At 43.0% G+C, this 20496-nt stretch overlaps 2 protein-coding genes across 11 annotated transcripts in view; one reads left to right on the forward strand and one right to left on the reverse strand.

Moving 5' to 3' along the window:
- The window catches only part of USP37 (ubiquitin specific peptidase 37), a 65924-nt gene extending 62495 nt beyond the window's left edge, over positions 1-3429 (forward strand). For all 9 annotated transcript variants that reach the window (XM_084805756.1, XM_084805784.1, XM_084805764.1 and 6 more), the window contains 3 exons: positions 354-423; positions 1314-1452; positions 2265-3429. In XM_084805756.1, the coding sequence (XP_084661882.1) occupies positions 354-423; positions 1314-1452; positions 2265-2352 (297 nt within the window). In that variant the 3' untranslated portion in view covers positions 2353-3429. The remainder of the gene's footprint in view (positions 1-353; positions 424-1313; positions 1453-2264) is intronic.
- A 1922-nt stretch (positions 3430-5351) lies between these two features.
- Positions 5352-20496, reverse strand: part of VIL1 (villin 1) — a 40879-nt gene continuing 25734 nt past the window's right edge. Inside the window, exons 16-21 of one of the 2 annotated variants that reach the window (XM_084805861.1) lie at positions 16991-17135; positions 11940-12128; positions 11292-11360; positions 9747-9884; positions 8503-8618; positions 5352-5450 (exon numbers count right to left, since the gene is read on the reverse strand). In XM_084805861.1, coding sequence (XP_084661987.1) covers positions 8505-8618; positions 9747-9884; positions 11292-11360; positions 11940-12128; positions 16991-17135 — 655 coding nt within the window. In that variant the 3' untranslated portion in view covers positions 5352-5450; positions 8503-8504. Of the gene's footprint in view, positions 5451-5987; positions 8619-9746; positions 9885-11291; positions 11361-11939; positions 12129-16990; positions 17136-20496 lie in introns of those variants that run through there. The other variant, XM_084805852.1, reaches the window with a different exon arrangement.

The raw sequence follows: 20496 nt of genomic DNA on the forward strand, positions 1-20496 counted from the left end.
GTAAAGTAGTTACATAGAATTATTTGCATAGGTATTGTAAACTAAGAAGAAAACCTTACATCATTTTATTAATATGGCATCCACAGGCAACAAGGGAAATAGCTTAATCTCCAGTTTAGGGGTGGGGATTTTATTGGTCAAACATTGATGAATCACTGAACTGATATTTAATCAATTACTTTTTAAGGAGCAGATCTAACTAAAGAAGCTAGATTTCAAATAAATTTTTCCAGTGTTTAGCATAATATGGCCTAGCTTTGCCATAAATCCCTAATCAAACCACCAACCTGCCTGAATAAATTAGAAAAACTATTCAAAAACCAAGCAAAGCTAATGAAGAAATTCTTCCCCAGACAGGAGAGCTTCCTAATTCCTATCGTCTCATTAGTGTTGTCAGCCATATTGGAGACACATCCTCGTCAGGTAAGTCAAAGATCATCGCTCTAATAGTTCTACTCTGTACAGAAAAGGCACCCCTCTTGGGGTCTTCTTGGCTACCAGAAACCCTGGGGAAGGGGAAATAATGGTAATACTACTAGGTTTTGTTTTTTGTTTTGTTTTGTTTTATACTGTAGTTTTAAACTTTTGTACTATATTTGATCATGTTGTATTTTATTGTTTTAATTGTTCTGAACTGCCCAGAGAGCTTTGGCTATTGGGCAGTATAGAAATGTAATAAATAAAATAAAATAATTTATTTTGTGTGCTTGAAAAATACAATTTCTTAACTAGGGGATACAATATAACAACTTCGCACTTATTGAACGGTAAACCTTGCATCTGGAAAGATCATTCCAGTATTTATTTATTTTTATTTATTGCATTTATACCCCGCCTTTTTTCCTTTTGCAAGGAACCCAAGGCGGCTTTCATTATCGTCCTCCTCTCCATTTTATCCTCACAACAGCAACCCTATGAGGTGGGTTGGGCTGAGAGTCTGTGACTGGCCCAAAGTCACCCAGTGAGCTTCCATGGCTGAGTGGGGACTAGAACCCGGATCTCCCAGCTCCCAGTCCAACACTCTTGCCACTACACCATGTTGACTACTCTTTCAGTAGTAGTATGTAAGAGAAATCAGATTCTTTAAGTGAGTTTCATTCAAATTATTTAAATTGATCATGTTAAAAATAACAAAATAGATTTGTTTGCACAAATGATAGCATTTCTTAGGTCTTCCAATTTGTACGTACTGGGTTTAAAAATAACTGGCTTGAAAATACTTTCAGTTCTTAATGTAGCCTGGAAATTACAGTCTGTTTCTCAGTGTATTCCCCGCACCCACTCCTTCTTTTTCTTTATTCTGTCATTTTAAGGTCACTATATTAGTGATGTATATGACATTCGCAAGCAGGCGTGGTTCACATATAATGACTTGGAAGTATCCAGAACTCAAGAGGCGTCTGTGCAGAGTGACAGAGACCGGAGTGGCTACATCTTCTTTTATATGCACAAGTAAATATCCTTTATGTGTTCTCCCTGTGAAGCCCAATCTTTTGATTTGCATTTTCTATTAATCCCTCTAAATAAATGTATTTCCATCCTAAGGTTGGGGATCATCAGGCCCGGGGGCCAAATCCAGCCCTCCTGGGGTCCCAATCCGGCCCTATGGGATTCCCCAGATGACCACACCCCCTTTCCCTGACTACTGATTGTTTGGTGGTTTCCCAGCTTTTGTGCAGATTTTTTTCCGTTCCAAAAGGCTGAAATGCGTCTCCTAAGGCTTCATTACTGGCAGTAAGAGCTTTTAGCTACAATATGCTGATATTCTTTTGTATTTTGGCCCCACTCCTTTGCCTTCCACCTCCCCTGCTTTCAGTTTTGCCCACCAATGGAATCTGATCCCCTAGAGCAGCCTTCCCCAACCTGGTGCCATCCAGGTGTTCTGAACCAAAACCCCCAGATTTCCTGGCTATTTGCCATGCTGGCTGGGGCTGATGGGAGCTGAAGTACAAAACATCTGGAGATGGTTGGGGAAGGCTGTCCTAGAGCTTCTCCAAAATGGAATTCACCCCTCGGGCTGAAAAAAGTTCTCCACCCCTGCTCTAAAAGCTTTTAGTTGTCTAAAATGTGCTCCTATTTTCCTAATTGTTAGCTCTAGTTCGGTCCTGAATTGCTTATGAGATACATGCCAAGCTATGCTCTGTAGATTTTCTGTGGCTGAGGAAATTCCCTTGAATGCCTTTGTCTTGCGCATCCCACATGCCTTTGCTGCCTCATATATGCATTCCTCAGTCACTGATATGCATGTTTCTCGTGTTTCCTAGGGAGATATTCGATGAGTTGCTAGAAACAGAAAAGAATATGCAGCTGCCTTGCATGGAGGTGGGAAAGCTGGTTCGGCAGCCCCTGTGAAGAATATATCTCTTCCTGAGCACAAAGGATTTTGAACGTTTGCCTGACTTGCAGGAGCCACAAACCCCCAAGAACTCAGGGCATAGTTGAGACAAATCCCTTGAAATAGGAGGAATGGATCATTCTACACCTTCCTTTGGACTTCAGCCATGCAGTTAACCTTCTTCTATCCAGAGTTCTCTTCCTTTTTTGTTTTTGTCTTTTGTTTGTTTTGTTTTCTGTTAAGATGTTCAAGAAATAATATTTACAGCAATGGAGTTAATCAGGCTAAAGGATTTAATAGCTCCTTCAAAAACTCATCCAAAGGATATTATGAGAGGAGACTGCAAGTTCACCCATTTGCTTATCATGGGGAAATGGAGAAGATCCTTTGTATTGGGTGGCTTTCTCCTTCTTCCCAGCACAACAGCAAAATAAGCAGTAGCCTGTAACCTGGCATATATTGTGTCCATAATATTCATTGGAAAGTGCCGATGATAGGCTAAAGGGAGGGACCTGGAATTGCTGAAACAGATGGACTTGGACACTCATGATTTGTAATGCAGGATCATACAGATCCAGGAAACAAACTGTTGGTGCTCTGAAACGCATTGCATATGTCATCTTCACACAGTTCACCTTCATCCTTGTTTAATAATGAGAGATATATTTTAACTTTAAAAGTTTTTATTCTTTTTGACTGCATTCTTTTCTAAGTACTGCCTTTTGCAGCACGATTTTATTTCTCTGTGAGTGTGTGTGAGTGTGTGTGTGTGTGTATATATATATATATATATATATTTGCTGTGTTTCACTGAAGACTGTCCTGGTTGGGCTGTGAGAGAGGCAGCTAAGAGTAGACGTTCGTGTCCTGGCATTGGGCAGGCCCTTTTCAAGCAGTGGCCAGCCAATGCTAATTAGTAAAGGAAGCACGAACAATAGTTCTGTTCTCTGTTCCCTGTATTTGTGTCAGCCTTCTGACAAGAAAAACTGCACGTGCTTCAGTGGGGGTGGGGGTGTCTCTCCCAACTTTACTGTATTGGGCAACAGTCATGTGCTGACAGCTGAAACATTAAAATGTACCTGGCTTTATTCTAGATGTGTGGTAAGTGCAGTTAAATCAGTTGAAAAAAATCAGAAAATTTTCAGAAGTGGTTATTTGATGTTTGCAAAACGTTTCAGGGCAGAAATGTTAGGGTTTAGTTATTTAAAATGTATTTAGATAACATGAAGCTTATTTTATAAGTAATTTTGGCAAAAAAGCAAAACACTGTAGGATTAATTTGTGCCAGTTTCTCACTTTAGTGCTGGAAGGTAATTCCTGTTCTCTCACTTTCACAGCAATGAAATTGCGAATAACTGAGGTGCTTCTTGGTTTGCTCCTAGCTCAGACCTCTCATTTGAAAAGGTGTTAAGTGCTGGGAGGGCTATGTTTCCCCCCTTTGTTTGGGCGGGGTGTGCGTGTTTCTTTTTATTACCATTAGAACATTCTAAAAATAAGATCCTGGGAGTAGAATACACAAAGCATTGAAAATAGGTAGACAAATGGGTGTTACCTGTTGCAGAAGGATTTCTCTGCAGGGTTTATAGAATTACAAACTCTGCTAGGCAGCTCTAAATGACACTTGCTATGTGTAGGATAGTAACAGGGTGATAACTTGAATTGCTGTCTAGCTGATAGGTCAAGCAAGACAAAGTTCTTCGAAGTCACACTCCAGAAAGCATAGTATGCTAAGTTATTCTGCCACTGTAATTTTGTACTGTTAACAGTCAAAGTTACTTCAGTATGTTTTTAGCAAGGAATAAAGGGATTTTCCTGCAGTGAAAAATAGAGCCTCAAAATGTAATCCTCTTGATTCTGGTGTAAGGCTAGACTGTTACTGATGCTGAGACCGTGCCCTCCATCTCTTCTCTCCCCCACTCCTCCAACTTCCAGATATAGACATACTGGGTTATTCCAGATACATTCCTGCAAAAAGACAGGAGAGGAGGCAGTTTTTTCCAGTTCCCCCCAGAACTGCCTGCATCCTCTGGAAAGCTGCTCTGGAAAGTCAGGGGAGCCTCAAAAGCATGGGAGGTGGAACTGGATTCTTCTGGGGGAAGGGTGATTCAGCTAAAATCCCTTCCCCCCCCCCCCACTCTTCCTCCAGTAGGAGTCTCTGCTGTATCTCAGTCCCTTCTGTGAATGGAGGGGGTCTGGATCCAACTATTGTTGTATCCAATGGTGTCTTTCTATTGGGAGAGGAACCACTGCTGGAATGGATTCCTCCCCATGTGCCCCCCAAATCTGTTCCAGATGGTTGGATCCTCTGGAGGAGATCTGAGGTATCCCAGGGCAGTGGGGAGGATAGGATGAGGAAGTCCTATTATACAAGTGGACTTCCACTCATGTGAGGGTTGCATACAACCCATTGTAAGTAAGCAGTTGTTATGACATCTACAGCTCCATATGTCATACAGGGTGAGGACAAATAGCTAGTATAGTTACAGTCAAAATATTATGGTTTGGTATTCTAATAAGAAAATGCAGAATGCCCAGGTATAGTGTCACTCCAGTCTTTTGTGTGCAAAACTGCTTTGTTTTGTAGAGCTAAGAATGCAATTTGAAATAATGTATGTTCCTTCTATTGGAAGCATGGCTCTTTGCAAGAACCGGTGTCTCTCAAACAGCGATTATGTCAAGCAACAAGTCAAGTACTCCTATGTCACCCTTCTAAATAGGATTTTTTTCTCTAAACTAGAACATGCTAGCAAGGAAGGGCCCACCTGATGCTCTCTTCATAGGTATGGACATTATTTTTTCACATATTGGCTTCTATTTCACCGTCTGTTCAAAATTTGTAGAAATACATTTTGTTGTAAGAGGATGATTCTGTACTACACTAAATTGATTTTCCCCCAGTTATATACTGCTTTAATATGTTGTAATGCTGAAGCTGTGCAAGATATTACCCTTGTGCAGTGTTTTCCCAGCCATTCAGGATTTCATTTAAAACCAAATATTAAAGTATATGTTTTTTAGCAACTCTTATTATAGATTCTCTTGAGAAATCATACAGAAACCTTGAAAACCTCTTGAAAGTCTGAGCTGCAGCTGCTGGTATTCAGAATTCTGTTGCCTGTTAGAAGGAATAGGACCTTGTGAGGGTTTGCTTTCAAAGCAGCAGCATGGTATGAAACATTCTTAGAGATCTTCTCAAGTATACGATTCTTGGTTTCAGAAAGGATACAGCAACTAAACATGAGTTCAGCCAATAGAAGTTATAGTTTGGTCCATGTGCTTTAGCATATTTTGAATCCGCTTTTCTCCATTCATTGTATTTCTGCTGTATCTTTCTGATATATTTCTTTTTGATAAAGAAAAATAGCCATATATGTGTTTGCACTAAGTAACTAAAGCTCCATAACCCCCACCCCCAAAGAAAAACAAATCTTGTATATACATCGATTAAGAAAGTAGCTCAGGTAGTTTGCTGAAGAAAACTTCAGAAATAACCAAACACCTGTTCTTTAATACAGGTTTTTCCTTATAAAAAGCTTGTTGGTTTTTTTCTAGCCATGAGCCTGTAAAAACCTAATTGAACATCTAAGCATGTAACTATAGGGCTTGCAGCACTATTGTCCCACTCAAAGTTAAATCTCAGCTTTGCTTTTGTCCTCGCAGTTGGAATGTGTTTATTTAGCATTTTATAAGATGGAGGCATAAAACTCAAGTCTGTGGAAAATTAGTTGGAGGATACAAAGGATTCTGGTGATTTCTTTATCCTGGGCCTTTTTTCTCATAGGAAGTCATCAACATTAGGGGACAGTACGTTTCATACATAGCCTTTGAGAAGCTAGATGGGTAGCACTGCAACCAATTCAAGGGTATGTTAATTATCTACAGTTAAAATAGTATTTCACTTGAAATTAACGGACATTTTCAGATGGCCTGATGAGAGTTTCAGGAGCTGAGAGTTTCTGGACAAGAACAATTGGTGTGCTTTTAAACAGATCTTAACACAGGGAATGAACTGCCTAAGAATGAAAATTGAAGAGGGAGATGTTTACCCTATGCTGTCTGCTTCCAGGGTTAACACACTTCTTTAGTCCCCTGCTTCTTTAATGAGTTATTCTTTAACAAGTTTGGGGAGAGGAATGAGTTGAGGCGAGAGCTGGCATGTGCATTGTGGAAGATGCCTTGGTTTTTATGTTGGGAGTCACTTTGTGTCCCTTGACACTTATTATAACTTGATGCGGAGCAGCACTTTTCTGTGTTCTAGCAGACTTGTTCCTATGTATTCTTTACAATTCTGCTTCCCCCCCCCTTTAAATAATGTGTAGATCGATTTCAGAGAAATTAAACACGCTTTATTAATGCTGAATCTGATTTTTCTTTCTAGAAAGATACAAGTGCCTTGTAACTAAGTCAACTCTTCACAGCAGGTTTTATTTCTGTACAGCAGTTGACACTAAAAATTACTGCCTTATTTTTGTGATTCTTAGAAACATATGTTATGATTTTGGAGACACGTGAGTGCTTGGGGTATAAACCTGCTGGAAAGGTATACATGTATAAACCTGCTAGAAATGTACATTATGGGGGAGGGTGCATGCATGTGTTTCATCAGCTGTGTTTCTTAGGAACTAAAATTCATTTTCTGATTCTAGGCCACAATATGTGAAGTTGTAGCTTAAATGCGCTTGCATTCCTCTTCAGGGAAATGAGAGGCTATTTCTGCCAGTATAGACTGGGCACAAACCATTCTTTACAAACTTTATCTCATTGGGACACAACAGCAACTGTCTGATGACAAGCTGTCCCAATTCTGTTTTTGTCCTGTAATGCATGAGCATGGTAACTTGCTCCCTACAAATGTGGGAAGCTTCTCATTTTGCATGAGAATCTGCAATGTAAAATGCATATGGTGAGCCACGTGGGATAAATTTAATTAAAGGTGCAATCCTGTGGTCTCTGGGAGGGTGCCCCTAGGGCTGTAGGATACTGTGGACCTCTCCCTCCATGAAGGAGATCGACTGCTGAAATTTCCCCTTAGCTACTCTGACAGCAGTATGGGCAGAAAGGAGGTAGGTCAGGGGAGGCGTTAGATCTGTTAGATCTAAAGCCACCTCATTCCCCAGACATGATCCTGGAACATGGAAAAAACTATGCCAGCCCTGGATCTAGTATAGCTATTTCCCCTGCCGTTGCAATCCGTGAAAAGAAGAGAAAAAAGGCTGACAAGAAAAATGCTTTAAAAGGTAAGAAGTACAACTCCCCACACTTTCTGCACTCTTTCTGTAAGGAAACGTCGAGTTCTTCAATTAGCTGTTTTAAAGAACTGTCACTAATAGCCAGTTTAGTTCTACTTATTGTAAACGTTTGGGAGGTGAAGCAAACTAGTTGCTAGTTTTGTGTCACATTTCCAGTTACAACACATGGAAATGCAGTCGTGCTTCTTTGCTAAGGATCAAGGCTCATAAATTCTAGACAAGATTATTTGGAGAATTAGCCCTAGTCAATCTTTAAGTATGATCACAAACACATTTCTAGTGAGTGATTAAGGAAGGGAAGGGTGGTGGTGGTATGCATGGAAAGAAGCAATTTTAATTTGAACATTGTATGAAATGTAGCTGTTTGACTCAGATAATCTAATGGGTTTCCAGTTTTGCAAGGATGGGGTAGGGGGCTTCCCTGTACTAGAAAACTGGCTGGTAAAAGAAAGCTGCAGAAACCTTTAACACTGAGTATGCATAATGCAGGCCAGCATAGTGTCAGTGCAGATTATTTGGAGGTGGGGGGAGCAGTGTACACATCTTTTATGAAAGTGCCAAATTTTGCACGAAGCATCGGGAATTCAGAGGAGTTGTAACGGGCGGATGGTATGATCAGCTTCAAGACAGTCTGGCATTGGCTGGCCGTAACAGAACACTGTGCTTCTTCTCATAGGTAGAGAAAGATGAGACTGAGGGGAAGAGGAAGTCTTAAAGGCTGCCTTTTTCCGCCCAGGCTGCCCTACCTTTCTGGTGTCTTGGAATAAGATAATAGGATATAGGAAGGAACTCCCTTTCTTTCCTACAAAACTCACAGTGGCAAAAAATGCTTGATCATTCTGATACACTCTTGTTATCAAACTTCAATGTATTTTTAATTAAAAATTGGCATCCACCTAATTGCAGAAATAAGTTTACATTTAGAAGAGTCCTTTTTTCTTCTTGAGAGCCTGTTGCTTCCATGGAGCCAGTGCAGCAAAGTTCTGTCGGGACATTCCAAGGACAGCATGAAAATCTTCTTCCGACAAGTAGGCCTGTAGAAATGAGGCAAGAATGAGTGCTAGGAGGAGCTAGGATCATAAACAGAACAGTGAAAACTTCTCTGTCCAGGTTCCCTGCAAATATTGGGGAGCAAAGCCTAATAAAACAAATTATCTAGATGGAGTGTGTTGGTAACATACATTCTGAAACTGAACATGTATGTTTTTGTACCTTTAAAATTGTGTTCCTCAGTTTTTAGTCAATGTCTGCCATAGCAGAATGAACAGTATTGGGGATAGCTATGGAAAGGGACTGAATGGAACTGCAGGGATCATGGCTTCTATAAACTGCATCTAGTCTTTGCTAATATGCTGAAAAATCGTCCAAGCTTTTATTCCCACACTCTTGAGGACTAGAGGTTTGTACCACTGATTTAGCATATGCAGGAAGGCCTGGCATGCTATGGTCCATGGGGTCACGAAGAGTCGGACACGACTGAACAACAACAACCCTGTTCTATACCTGGAATTGTCTGGATTTTGTGGCCCAAGATTAGCTGTGCAGAGTTCTGTACACACCCTTAGTCCCTGATCAGAGGTTCCTACAAAAGACTTCTAGGTTTGTCTTGATCTGAGGGGCACCAAGGTAACAGAACTTGAATGGAGGAAATGAAATAGCTGGTAACTTTAGATACTTAGTGGCACCTCCCATAGAAGGAGGTGAAATTCTTGAGTTCCCATCAACTAATAGAATTGGACTTGTATTACTTCACTGTTGGATGTCAGTGATAAACTTGAATGGAGTGGATTCTTACCTTGAGTATAATCTCACTTCTGGGAGACATTGGAAGCAAATAACTGCTACTTTGGTACAATTTCCCGTATCCCTTGGAAATGCTAATCTTTTTCAAGTCCGCCTTTCCAGGCCTTGGTACAATTGCTTTGCAAACTTTTGTGCACAAGCCAGGCAAAATTAGCATCTTCTAAATTTGTTTTAATCTTGTTTCATTTCCATTCTGTTAAGAGCAGCCTTTAACCTCACACCAAATTGGCAAGAGTGACTTTCCTAAGGCAATCTAGTGAACTTTGTAATGAGTTTGCTTTATCTTGAGTTTTCTACATACCAAGTGCTTTTGAAAGAAGGGAGGTCCCTGTAAACAGGAAAACTGAATCATCTCTCACCTCCTTCTTGCTGGGATTTACACCCTTGGGTAGCTCCTCTGCAGGCACATTCACCAATTTCTCCAGGGGATGTGTACAGAATGACAGACTGGCCATGGTTGTGTTGGCACTGAAAATGTTTTCTGCATTAAGAATTTCCTGGAAGAGAAAAGGGAAGGGGATAGCTCCCAAAGCTATTCTGAGGCTAGACTGTATAGTATAGGGATGGGCAATATGCGGCCCGCCATGCCAGTTTGTGTGACCCCACACAAACAGTTGTTATTTTTAGGGTGCAGTCCTATGCACATTTAGCAGGCTGGGGCATGCTGGGAGTTGTAGGGCTTTTTTTTCTGTCTAAACAGAAAAGAGTGGCCAGGTGACTGGCCAGATGGGCGATTAAGAAATTTAATAAACTAAATAAAATAAACACGCATAGAACTGTGTCCTTAGTTATTCTAAGTTGACAGGTATATATACACACGGTTGTTGGCGGGGGGATTGTAAGCAGTGGGGTCAGAGGAAAATGAAAGGTAAGTATGGCTTGAGAGTTGCATTAAAGCTTACATTATAGAATCATTCGAGACTATTCTCAAAGCAATGTTTATAAAAGCACAAACCATCCTGGCATTGGCAAGCTAATTAACACACTTGTGGGATAAAAACTCAGTATCTCCTCTCGGGCCACAGGAGACAGAACTGAACTTTCTTGACAAGTTCTAATTTGTTCACGTTCTTTAGTTCAAGAATGACCACTTTAAGGTCAGTAAGAGTGTCCCAGGATGTTTGTGTTATCATCATGCTGCTTTGTGAATAGCTACTGTACAGATTTTACATACATTTGCGCTTAAACATAATTGGCACAGTCGTACTTTTTGCATTTCATTTCCCTGGAATCTCAATGCTTGCCATTCCCCCCATCTTTGATATGCTGGTTAGCATACCATAATGAACTGGACTCCCATTTCCCACCCCCGCACACACAGCCATGGGTTATGGAGTTTCATATCTATAGATATAGACACACACACACACACACACACTCTCCTGCACTGTGCCAACATAGGATAATGCTTCATGCATCTGATGAAGTGGACTCTGGTCCACAAAAACCTATAATAAATAGCCATAATAAATGTCTTCATCTTGTATGGTGCCATACAGCTCTTCACTGTAGCAAGAGAGGGCTGATTGTGATGTTTGTGACAAGCAGACAGCTAAGGAGTAGGGGTTTTGTGTTCCTCGTCAAGGAAGAGACAATATATTCACAAATGTCTCAAGAGGAAGTATTAAAGCCTTTTATACTACATTAACTTGTAAACAAGGCCTTACATTCCTTTCATGGATAGTACAGGGATGAAAGCCTACCCAGCAGTTACTACTGTAGAAGGAGCTAGACCCTGGTGTTACCGGTTTTCAACAGGTAATATGATAACTGTGCTACCCATCCACCTACCTACCTATCTGCATAATGAACATTTGAACCTACATGTTGAAATACGGTAAAGCATACATGTTTTTCTTCTCTCCCATCCTCTATCCTCTATGTGCTACTTCAGCAGTACTTACAGAAGTGATCTGGCTGAGGCTGTTGTCATCTGCAAGTTCAGCTTTCAGTTCTTCGTATGTTTTCTTGTCCTGTGTGAAGGCAGACCAAAAGGAGTACTACACTATCCCAAATAAATACCAAAGCATTGATTTTACTTGTAGGTAGCCAAAACATTGTGAGGACTGGAGAATTAGAGTGGGTTCCATGCAACCCTTAAAGCAGCTTGCTACCCTGTCAAATTATGAACAGGTTCAGCTGAGTTTAGTGGTCCTTTTGACTATCTGATCTTAGTGATGTACAGTATGTGGACATACAAACTAGCTGTAGCTAGCTACAATTCTGTTCATGTTGAAAGTTCATTAAGGTTAATTTTGATAAAACATAGCAGGCCCCTCCAGATGTTATTAGACTGCATCTCCCATCATCCCTTACCATTGGCTATGTTGGCTAGGGCTGATGGGAGTTGTAGTCCAACATCATCTGGAAAGCTACACCTTCCCCACCCCCACTCTATAGCAAGAAAGATGAATTGGGGGGAGAGTAATGCTTTCTACACACTTGTCTCCAACTGGATTCAGCATGTGAAAAGTTCACCCATGCTTTGCATGGTGTGGTGTTCACAGCTGTCTTTTGCTAGTCCTGAGATGAAGTGTCACTATATTGCTTACTGTCCATTTGAGGGGATCCCACGCTAGGAACCAGCCAGTGAATGTTGGAGGTTCACAGCCTTGTTTCACAACCACAATGGGGGTTTCAAGGTCACGGCCACCTGGGTGAGTCCGCAGGTACTCCTCAGCGGTGACAGCTGCTGCCTCCTTCTCAGCCTCATTTGCATCTTGGCCAATCCAGAAGAAAACCTACAGAAGAAACAACTCTTACTAATAGAAGCCAGACTGCTGTTCATGTGCCAGTAGTGGAATTTAGAATTGTAATGCTGAAAAGGAGTTCATGTGGTATGCACATGAAAGCAGAAATGCAGCAGCAGAATTTCCTGCAATTAAAGCTTCTATGACAGATATATACCTATATTCCCGGAACCCTTGTGAAAGGAGACTCCATCGTTGCTTTATTTGTCTCCCATAGTAATAGAGGCATTTAAAATCCCTTTCCTAGTACCCAGCAAGTGCAATTTCCAAAGGTTCCTCCTGGTCTCTTCCTCACCCCTGTCTTTCCCTTCTACCAGCAATGGTTAGATCTTGTGAAGAAATGCCAACCAAGAACCCTCTAGCATTTTAAAGACCTAACCAACATGACACAACTGGTATCCTGTAATGTGCTGCAGGAAGGACTCCTATTTTTGCTACAATAAACTAAACACAGCTACCTTTCTAGAAATGAGTCTCCAAGAGAACAGTTTCTGAGTTCAAATCCTGGTATCATGCTGTTACTTTAGAAAAGATGCCCAAAGCTCTTGCTCTGTGTCAATATTCTCATGGCATGGTTTAATTTCCATTGCATACACTTCCCACTGAATGTATATTCTGCTGATGGGGAGACAGTGAGGTAGTTTGACTATAAGGCCCACCCACCACTACCACCCAGCTTGGCTACAAGGCCTTGTTTGGCTACTATGGCCTTACATTTATAATTGATTTAATATTGAAGCTAACACTGTGCTATGCCTCTCCACAAAAATGGATTGTACATTCTTGAATGTGCCTGAGAAGGCTACGTAAATTCCAAATGTAGCTGGACAACATAAACTGTCCTTTTGAATGGTTGCTGGAAATGGAGCTACTACTTTTTTCCTTCAGGGACATAAATAATTGGTTAGAGGAGATTTTATCTCATGAGAAGCTCCAAAGGGGTAACATGCTGTTTTTAAGTATCTCTGTGTTTCATCTACAAGGTATGTTTATGGCGGATTGTCTATTAACTGACATATGCAACTTGCAATAGGTTGACGCACAAGCAAGGGAAAGGATTAGATGATAAAGCAGCATGATTTGCTGTTGTTGTTGTTCAGTCATTCAGTCGTGTCCAACTCTTCGTGACCCCATGGACCATAGCTCCCCAGGCCTTCCTGTCCTCCGCTCTCTCCTGGAGTGTGCTCAAGTCCATATTCATTGCATCGGTGATGCTATCTAGCCATCTCATCCTCTGCCGTCCCCTTCTCCTTTTGCCTTCAATCTTCTCTTTGCATTAGGTGGCCAAAATATTTGATCTTCAGCTTCAGTATCTGTCCTTCCAAGGAGCAGTCAGGGTTGATTTCCTTTAGGATGGACTGATTTGAACTCCTTGCAGTCCAGGGGACTCGTAAGAGTCTTCTCCAGCACCACAGTTCGAAAGCATCGATTCTTCGGCGCTCAGCCTTCCTTATAGTCCAGCTCTCACAGCCATACGTTACTACTGGGAAAACCATAGATTTGATTATGTGGACCTTTGTCGGCAAGGTGATGTTTCTGCTTCTTACTATGCTGTCTAGGTTTGCCATAGCTTTCCTCCCAAGGAGCAAGCGTCTTTTAATTTCATGGCTACAGTCACCGTCTGCGGTGATCTTGGAGCCCAAGAAAATAAAATCTGTCACTGCTTCCATTTCTTCCCCTTCTATATGCCAGGAAGTGATGGGGCCAGATGCCATGATCTTTGTTTTTTTAATGTTGAGTTTCAAACCAGCTTTTGCACTCTCCACTTTCACCCTCAACAAGAGACTCTTTAGATCCTCTTCGCTTTCTGCCATTAGGGTGGTATCGTGTGCATATCTGAGGTTGTTGATAATTCTCCCGGCAATCTTAATTCCGACCTGTGATTCATCCAACCCGGCTTTTCTCATGATGTACTCTGCATATAAATTAAATAAGCAGGGCGACAATATACAGCCTTGCCGTACTCCTTTCCCAATTTTGAACCAATCGGTTGTTCCATGTCTCGTTCTTACTGTTGCTTCTTGACCCTCGTACAGGTTTCTCAGGAGACAGGAAAGGTGGTCTGGTACTCCCATCTCTTTCAGAATTTGCCACAGTTTGTTGTGATCCACACAATCAAAGGCTTTAGCATAGTCAATGAAGCAGAAATAGACGGTTTTCTGGAATTCTGTTGCTTTCTCCGTGATCCAGCGAAAGTTGGCGATTTGATCTCTAGTTCCTCTGCCTCTTCGAAACCCAGCTTGTACTTCCAGTAGTTCTCAGTTCGCATACTGCTGAAGCCTAGCTTGTAGGATTTTGAGCATCACCTTGCTGGCATGTGAAATGAGTGCAATTGTACAGTAGTTTGATCACTCTTTGGCATTGCCCTTCTTTGGAATTGGAATGTAAACTGACCTTTTCCAGTCTTGTGGCCATTGTTGAGTGTTCCAAATTTGTTGGCATATTGAGTGCAGCACTTTAACAGCATCGTCTTTTAGGATCTTAAATAGCTCAGCTGGAATACTGTCATCTCCGCTAGCTTTGTCGTTAGTAATGCTTCCTAAGGCCCACTTGACTTCACTCTCTAGGATGTCTGGCTCAAGTTCAGTGACCGCACTATCATGGCTATCAGGGACATTCAGATCTTTCCTGTATAGTTCTTTTGTGTATTCTTTCCACCTCTTCTTAATCTCATCTGCTTCTCTTAGGTCCTTGCCTTCTTTGTCCTTTATCATGCCCGTCTTTACATAAAATGTTCCCCTGATATCTCTGATTTTATTGAAGAGATCTCTAGTCTTTCCCATTCTATTGTTTTCTTCGATTTCTTTGCATTGTTCATTTAAGAAAGCCTTCTCATCTCTCCTTGCTATTCTTTGGAACTCTGCATTCAGTTGGGTATATCTTCCCTTTTCTCCCTTGCTTTTCGCTTCCCTTCTTTCCTCAGCTACTTGTAATGCCTCCTCAGACAGCCACTTTGCTTTCTTGCATTTCTTTTTCTTTGGGATGGATTTAGTTGCTGCCTCCTGAACAATGTTACGGACCTCCGTCCATAGTTCCTCAGGCACTCTGTCTATCAGGTCTAATCCTTTAAATTTATTCGTCACCTCCATTGTATATTCATAAAGGATATGATTTAGGTCATACCTGAATGGTTTAATGGTTTTCCCTACGTTCTTCAATTTAAGCTGAAATTTTGCAATAAGAAGCTCATGATCTGAGCCACAGTCAGCTCCAGGTCTTGTTTTTACTGACTGTATAGAGCTTCTCCATCTTTGGCTGCAAAGGACATAATCAATCTGATTTCGATATTGACCATCTGGTGATGTCCATGTGTAGAGTCGCCTCTTGTGCTGTTGGAAAACAGTGTTTGCTATGATCAGCGTGTTCTCTTGGCAAAACTCTATTAGCCTTTGTCCTGCTTCATTTTGTACACCAAGGCCATGCTTGCCTGTTATCCCGGTGATTTCTTGACTTCCTACTTTAGCATTCCAATCCCCCATGATGAAGAGGACATCTTTTTTGGGTGTTAGTTCTAGAAGGTGTTGTAGGTCTTCATAGAACCGATCAACCTCAGCTTCTTTGGCCTCAGTGGTTGGGGCATAGACTTGAATTACTGTGATGTTGAATGGTTTGCCTTGGATTCGTACTGAGATCATTCGATCGTTTTTGAGATTGTACCCCAGTACTGCTTTTCCCACCCTTTTGTTGACTATGAGTGCTACTCCATTTCTTCTAAGGGATTCTTGCCCACAGTAGTAGATATGATGGTCACCTGAATTAAATTCGCCCATGCCTGTCCATTTTAGTTCGCTGATTCCCAAGATGTCGATGTTCAATCTTGCCATCTCATGTTTGACCACCTCCAGCTTACCTTAATTCATTGATCTTACATTCCAGGTTCCTAAACAATATTGTTCTTTACAGCATTGGATTTTCTTTTCACCACCAGACACATCCACAGCTCAGTGTCCTTTCGGGTTTGGCCCAGCCGCTTCACTCTTTCTGGAGCTACTTGGAAATTCCCTCTCCTCTTCCCCAGGAGTTTATTGGACACCTTCCGACCTGAGGGGCTCATCTTCCGGCATCATATCTTTTAGCCTTGTGATATGTTCCATGGGGTTTTCTTGGCAAGAATACTGGAGTGGGTTGCCATTTCCTTCTCCAGTGGACCACATTTTGTCAGAACTCTCCACCATGACCTGTCCGTCTTGGGTGGCCCTGCACGGCATAGCTTATGGCTTCACTGAGTTACGCAAGCCCCTTCGTCACAACAAGACAGTGATCCATGAAGGGGAGCATGATTGCTAGTTTGATTAATTTGTTGGTATCTGCAGAGAGTTGGGAGTAGTGTCAGCATCGAGTCATCGCCAACTCCCTTTGAAAGACACACAAGTCACTCTTTTTCCGTATGCCGTGGAAGTTGCAGATAGTCTGAGAAGAGAATCTGTGCTCTGTATAAGCTACCTGTGGATAATCCACATGAGAATTCTCTTCCAAATCTACATACTTATGGTCTTAGCCTGATTCTTTTTCTTTCTTTTTCATGTTAATGACTGGGAAAGAAAAGAAAGTGGGAGTCAGAAATCCAGAATGGACAGAGGAGGAAGGCAAAGTATTCTGAAAAATCTTTGCATGATAATATAGCAAAGCCAACCATGTCCAAATATAGTGTCAGTAAGTATATCAGATGGGGAATGGGTGTGCAAACAAAAGGGCAATTAAGAATTTTCAGCATGCAGAGTCAATCACGGAAGTAAAATTCAATAACATTTTCCTAAAGGGGGCAGAACATTCATCTGCTAATGTACGCAGGTAGCGGGACAGAAGCAAATGCTTTCTCTTTCTATTGCTCCCTATTCCAGGCTTAGACGCACCTGGTCCCAGGTGTCCAGCAAGAACACATCATCTTCTTCCAAGTCATCTTGAGTGAAGTTTGTGATCTCTGTGGCAAGGAAGGTGCCTGTCTTATTGGAACACATGAAGAGCCGAGGCGTGATGGACATGGTCTCCTCTTGTAATCTGCATAGAAAAGGGGAGAGGCAGAGCAGGTGCTGCAATCCAGCCTCAGTGACCCATTACATACAAATGATATGCAGGAAAACCATGAGGACCCTACCAGGCAAAATCAGGGCGGGGGCCAGTTGGAGTGGAGAAGCAGCAGGGTATGTTGTGTGTGCATGTGCTTAACTGTCTCCCCAGGACTCCTTGTAAGAACATAAGAAGAGCCACGCCGGATCAGACCAGGGGTCCATCTAGTCCAGCATTCTGTTCACATAGCGGCCAACCAGCTGTCGATCAGGAACTCACAAGCAGGGCATGAGTGCAACAGCACCCTCCCTCCCATGTTCCCCAGCGGCTGGTGTACATAGGCATACTGCCTCTGGTACTGGAGGTAGCACATAGCCATCAGGATGAGTAGCCACTGATAGCCTTTTCCTCCAGGAATTTGTTCAACCCCCTTTTAAAGCCATACAAATTGGTGGCCATCACTACATGCTACGGTAGCAAGTTCCATAGCTTAACTATGTGCTGTGTGAAGAAGTGCTTCCTTTTATCTGTCCTGAATCTCCCACCAATCAGCTTCATGGGCTGAACCCTTTGGGTTCTAGGATTATGACAGAGGGAGAAAAATGTCTCCCTATCCACATTCTCCACACCATGCGTAATTTTGTACACCTCTATCACGTCTCCCCTTACCCTCCTTTTTTCCAAGCAAAACAATCCCAGCTGTTCTAACCTTCTCTCATAGGGGAGATGCTCCAGCCCCTTGACCGTTTCAGTTGTCCTTTTCTGCACTTTTTCCAGCTCTACAATGGCTCTCTTCACACCTGGCATTTTATCCCACTACAAACCAGTCCTTTTGACTCCAGATCCTTTCCGGGATTTACATTGGCCCTGTATACAGGCATCTCTCATAGTGTGCCCCTCTGCTTTATATCTTTTCATGGCTGGGCTGAGCTGCAGGGAACAATCAGAAGGTGTCTGCTGGCTCCATACCCCTTCCCCTCCTCTGATCGTTGGTTCCTGTAACGTGATTGATGGCTCCGCCCCATCCCTCCACTCCTCCACAGCAGGAGGGAAGTCAGAAGTGATCTAGATAGCAGGCTATGGGAGATGATCCCTTCCTTCCTCCAAGGGACAGTCTTCTTGGTGGCTTACACCAAGGTTGCTGGCGCTGCTAGTCCTTCTCTGCTAAATATGTCAGTGTGTGATGGAATTTAATGCAGTACATTGCTTGCACTACTGTGTTTGAAGGGTATACCGATTTCCGGGTTCCCAACTACAGAAGTAAGGAATCCACAAACTGACTTGTATACAGTCAATGCACCAAGCCATCCCTAGCAGCCCCCCACCTCCCAGGCGACCGCTTCATGGGGCCACCTTCTTCATTAGACCCAGCTTGCTTCCCACCACTCCATGCTGTTGTTGCTGGTCCCCCTTATTCTGGCTTCCCAATGACCCTGCAAGGTGGGCTAGGAGAAAAGATAGTGTCTGGTTAGGTGGGAGGGCGTACTATGGAAAACCACCTCAGCATTAGTGGCTGGTTAGATGGGAGGGCGTACTATGGAAAACCACCTCAGCATTAGTGGCTGGTTAGGTGGGAGGGTGTACTATGGAAAACCACCTCAGCATTACTGGCTTATCTAAAACAACTCTACACCCAAAAAGGAAGCTATTAAAAATGACCATTCCAAGCTCTGCATGATGACTTTATTCAGGGGAGGACAAAAGGCATTTTTAATACCCACTGAAATCCTAATTGTCAAGCCTTTCTCCTGTGTGGCTGAGAAGGGAGACGCCCCCATCCACCCTGGGAGGGGAAAAAACCCATCAATCTGGTGAGCAAAAGGGAGAAAAAGCAGTCAGTGAAGTCAATGGGAGGGGGAAGTTCAAAGTAAATGCATTGAAGGGGATGGAAGACCTTAAGACTGCTACCCTAAGTAGACTTACAATGCACTCCTATGCATGCCTACTCAGAAGCAAGCCACACAGATTTCAGTGGCACTTACTCCCAGAAAAGGAAAGCCTTACAGCCAATGAGTTTACTTAGAAGTAAGCATAGTTGTGTTCAAGGGGATCTCGGAGCCTGCAGTGGAATGGGAGAGAGGCAGAAACGGTCACTGGAAGCGGACAGTGACCTGCCCCCGCTTCCTACCAATTTGTTGTCATGACAATGTTATTCAACACCACCCAGCAACACCCGCTAGCACGCCCACACAAAGCAGGACAAAGTGCTAAAGGGGAAATATACAGAGGGAAATGATCGCAAGCACAGAAAATGTTGGGTTTTCCCCATTCTCAGATAACATGGGAGAGGGAAGGAAAGTTATGAGATAGTAGCAGGAGAGCAGCATCATTGTTTAAAACTCCTATGAAAACCAGTGATTAAAGAACAATCCTGCTAAAAAACTCAGGTGTGAAGAGAGCCAATATCCTTTTTTAGGTGTGGTGACCAGAACTGCAGACAATTCCTCCTTGCCACTTGTCCACTACAAATCACTAGGGATGTTGGAGAATTCCGCCACGGATTCCAGGGAGGCCAAATTCCAGTGCATTCGGCCCCCTGGAATCCGTGGTGGAACGAAGCAACCCCCCCCCCCCGCCACCCCCTGAAATGGGCCTGGAACAGAGCCTACCTGTTTGCAGCTGTCCGGTGCTCTGCGAATGGCTGCCGTGTCTGCAGCCGCCATTCGCCTTCCCACGAATGGCCATGATAGGCTAAGTAAGTATTTATGTAGCCTGTCACGGCTAACGCAGGGATGCCATTTCTGTCCCTACAGAGGCCGTGATAGGCTACGTAAATATATATGTAGCCTATCACGGCAATAGGCAGGAACTCAAATGGCAGTGGCTACAGTGGCTGCCATTTGCGTCCCTGCACAGCCCAGCAGCGGCCAGATGTCCAGCTGCGGGTGGCCCCAGCCAGCGGCTCCATGGAGTTGCCACGGAATGGACCCAGCCAGGGAGGATTTCGGGGGGAGGGATGGAGCGCCGCCCCCCCACCGTGGATGTCCCTGGAGGAAACCAGGTAAGTGTTTCGTATATCCTTACAAATCATCCCCTCACCAAGGAGCTTGGGCATCAATGGATTTTTTTTTCTAAGCTTAATTGCCATGCAGAGGGTGGGTTGAGCGGCACTATAGCATGTGGGGAGGTGGGTCAACCTCCACAACTACAATCCCCCTGGAAATCCTGCCCCCAAATGGCAATTAAGTTTTTTAAAGCTTCCTATCGGCATCAATGGAAATATTTTTTCCACGTTTAATTGCCATGCCAGGGCAGGGGGGGCATGTGGGGAGAGGAGAGTTGACCCTTCCTTCGCCAGCTGCAATTCCCCTTGAAATTTGCCCCCCTGCCTGTCAAGCTGATTTATTTATTT

Source organism: Heloderma suspectum, chromosome 1 (genome assembly GCF_057233095.1).
Source record: "Heloderma suspectum isolate Gila_16-S chromosome 1, 16-S_ref, whole genome shotgun sequence".
Lineage (NCBI taxonomy): Eukaryota > Metazoa > Chordata > Lepidosauria > Squamata > Helodermatidae > Heloderma > Heloderma suspectum.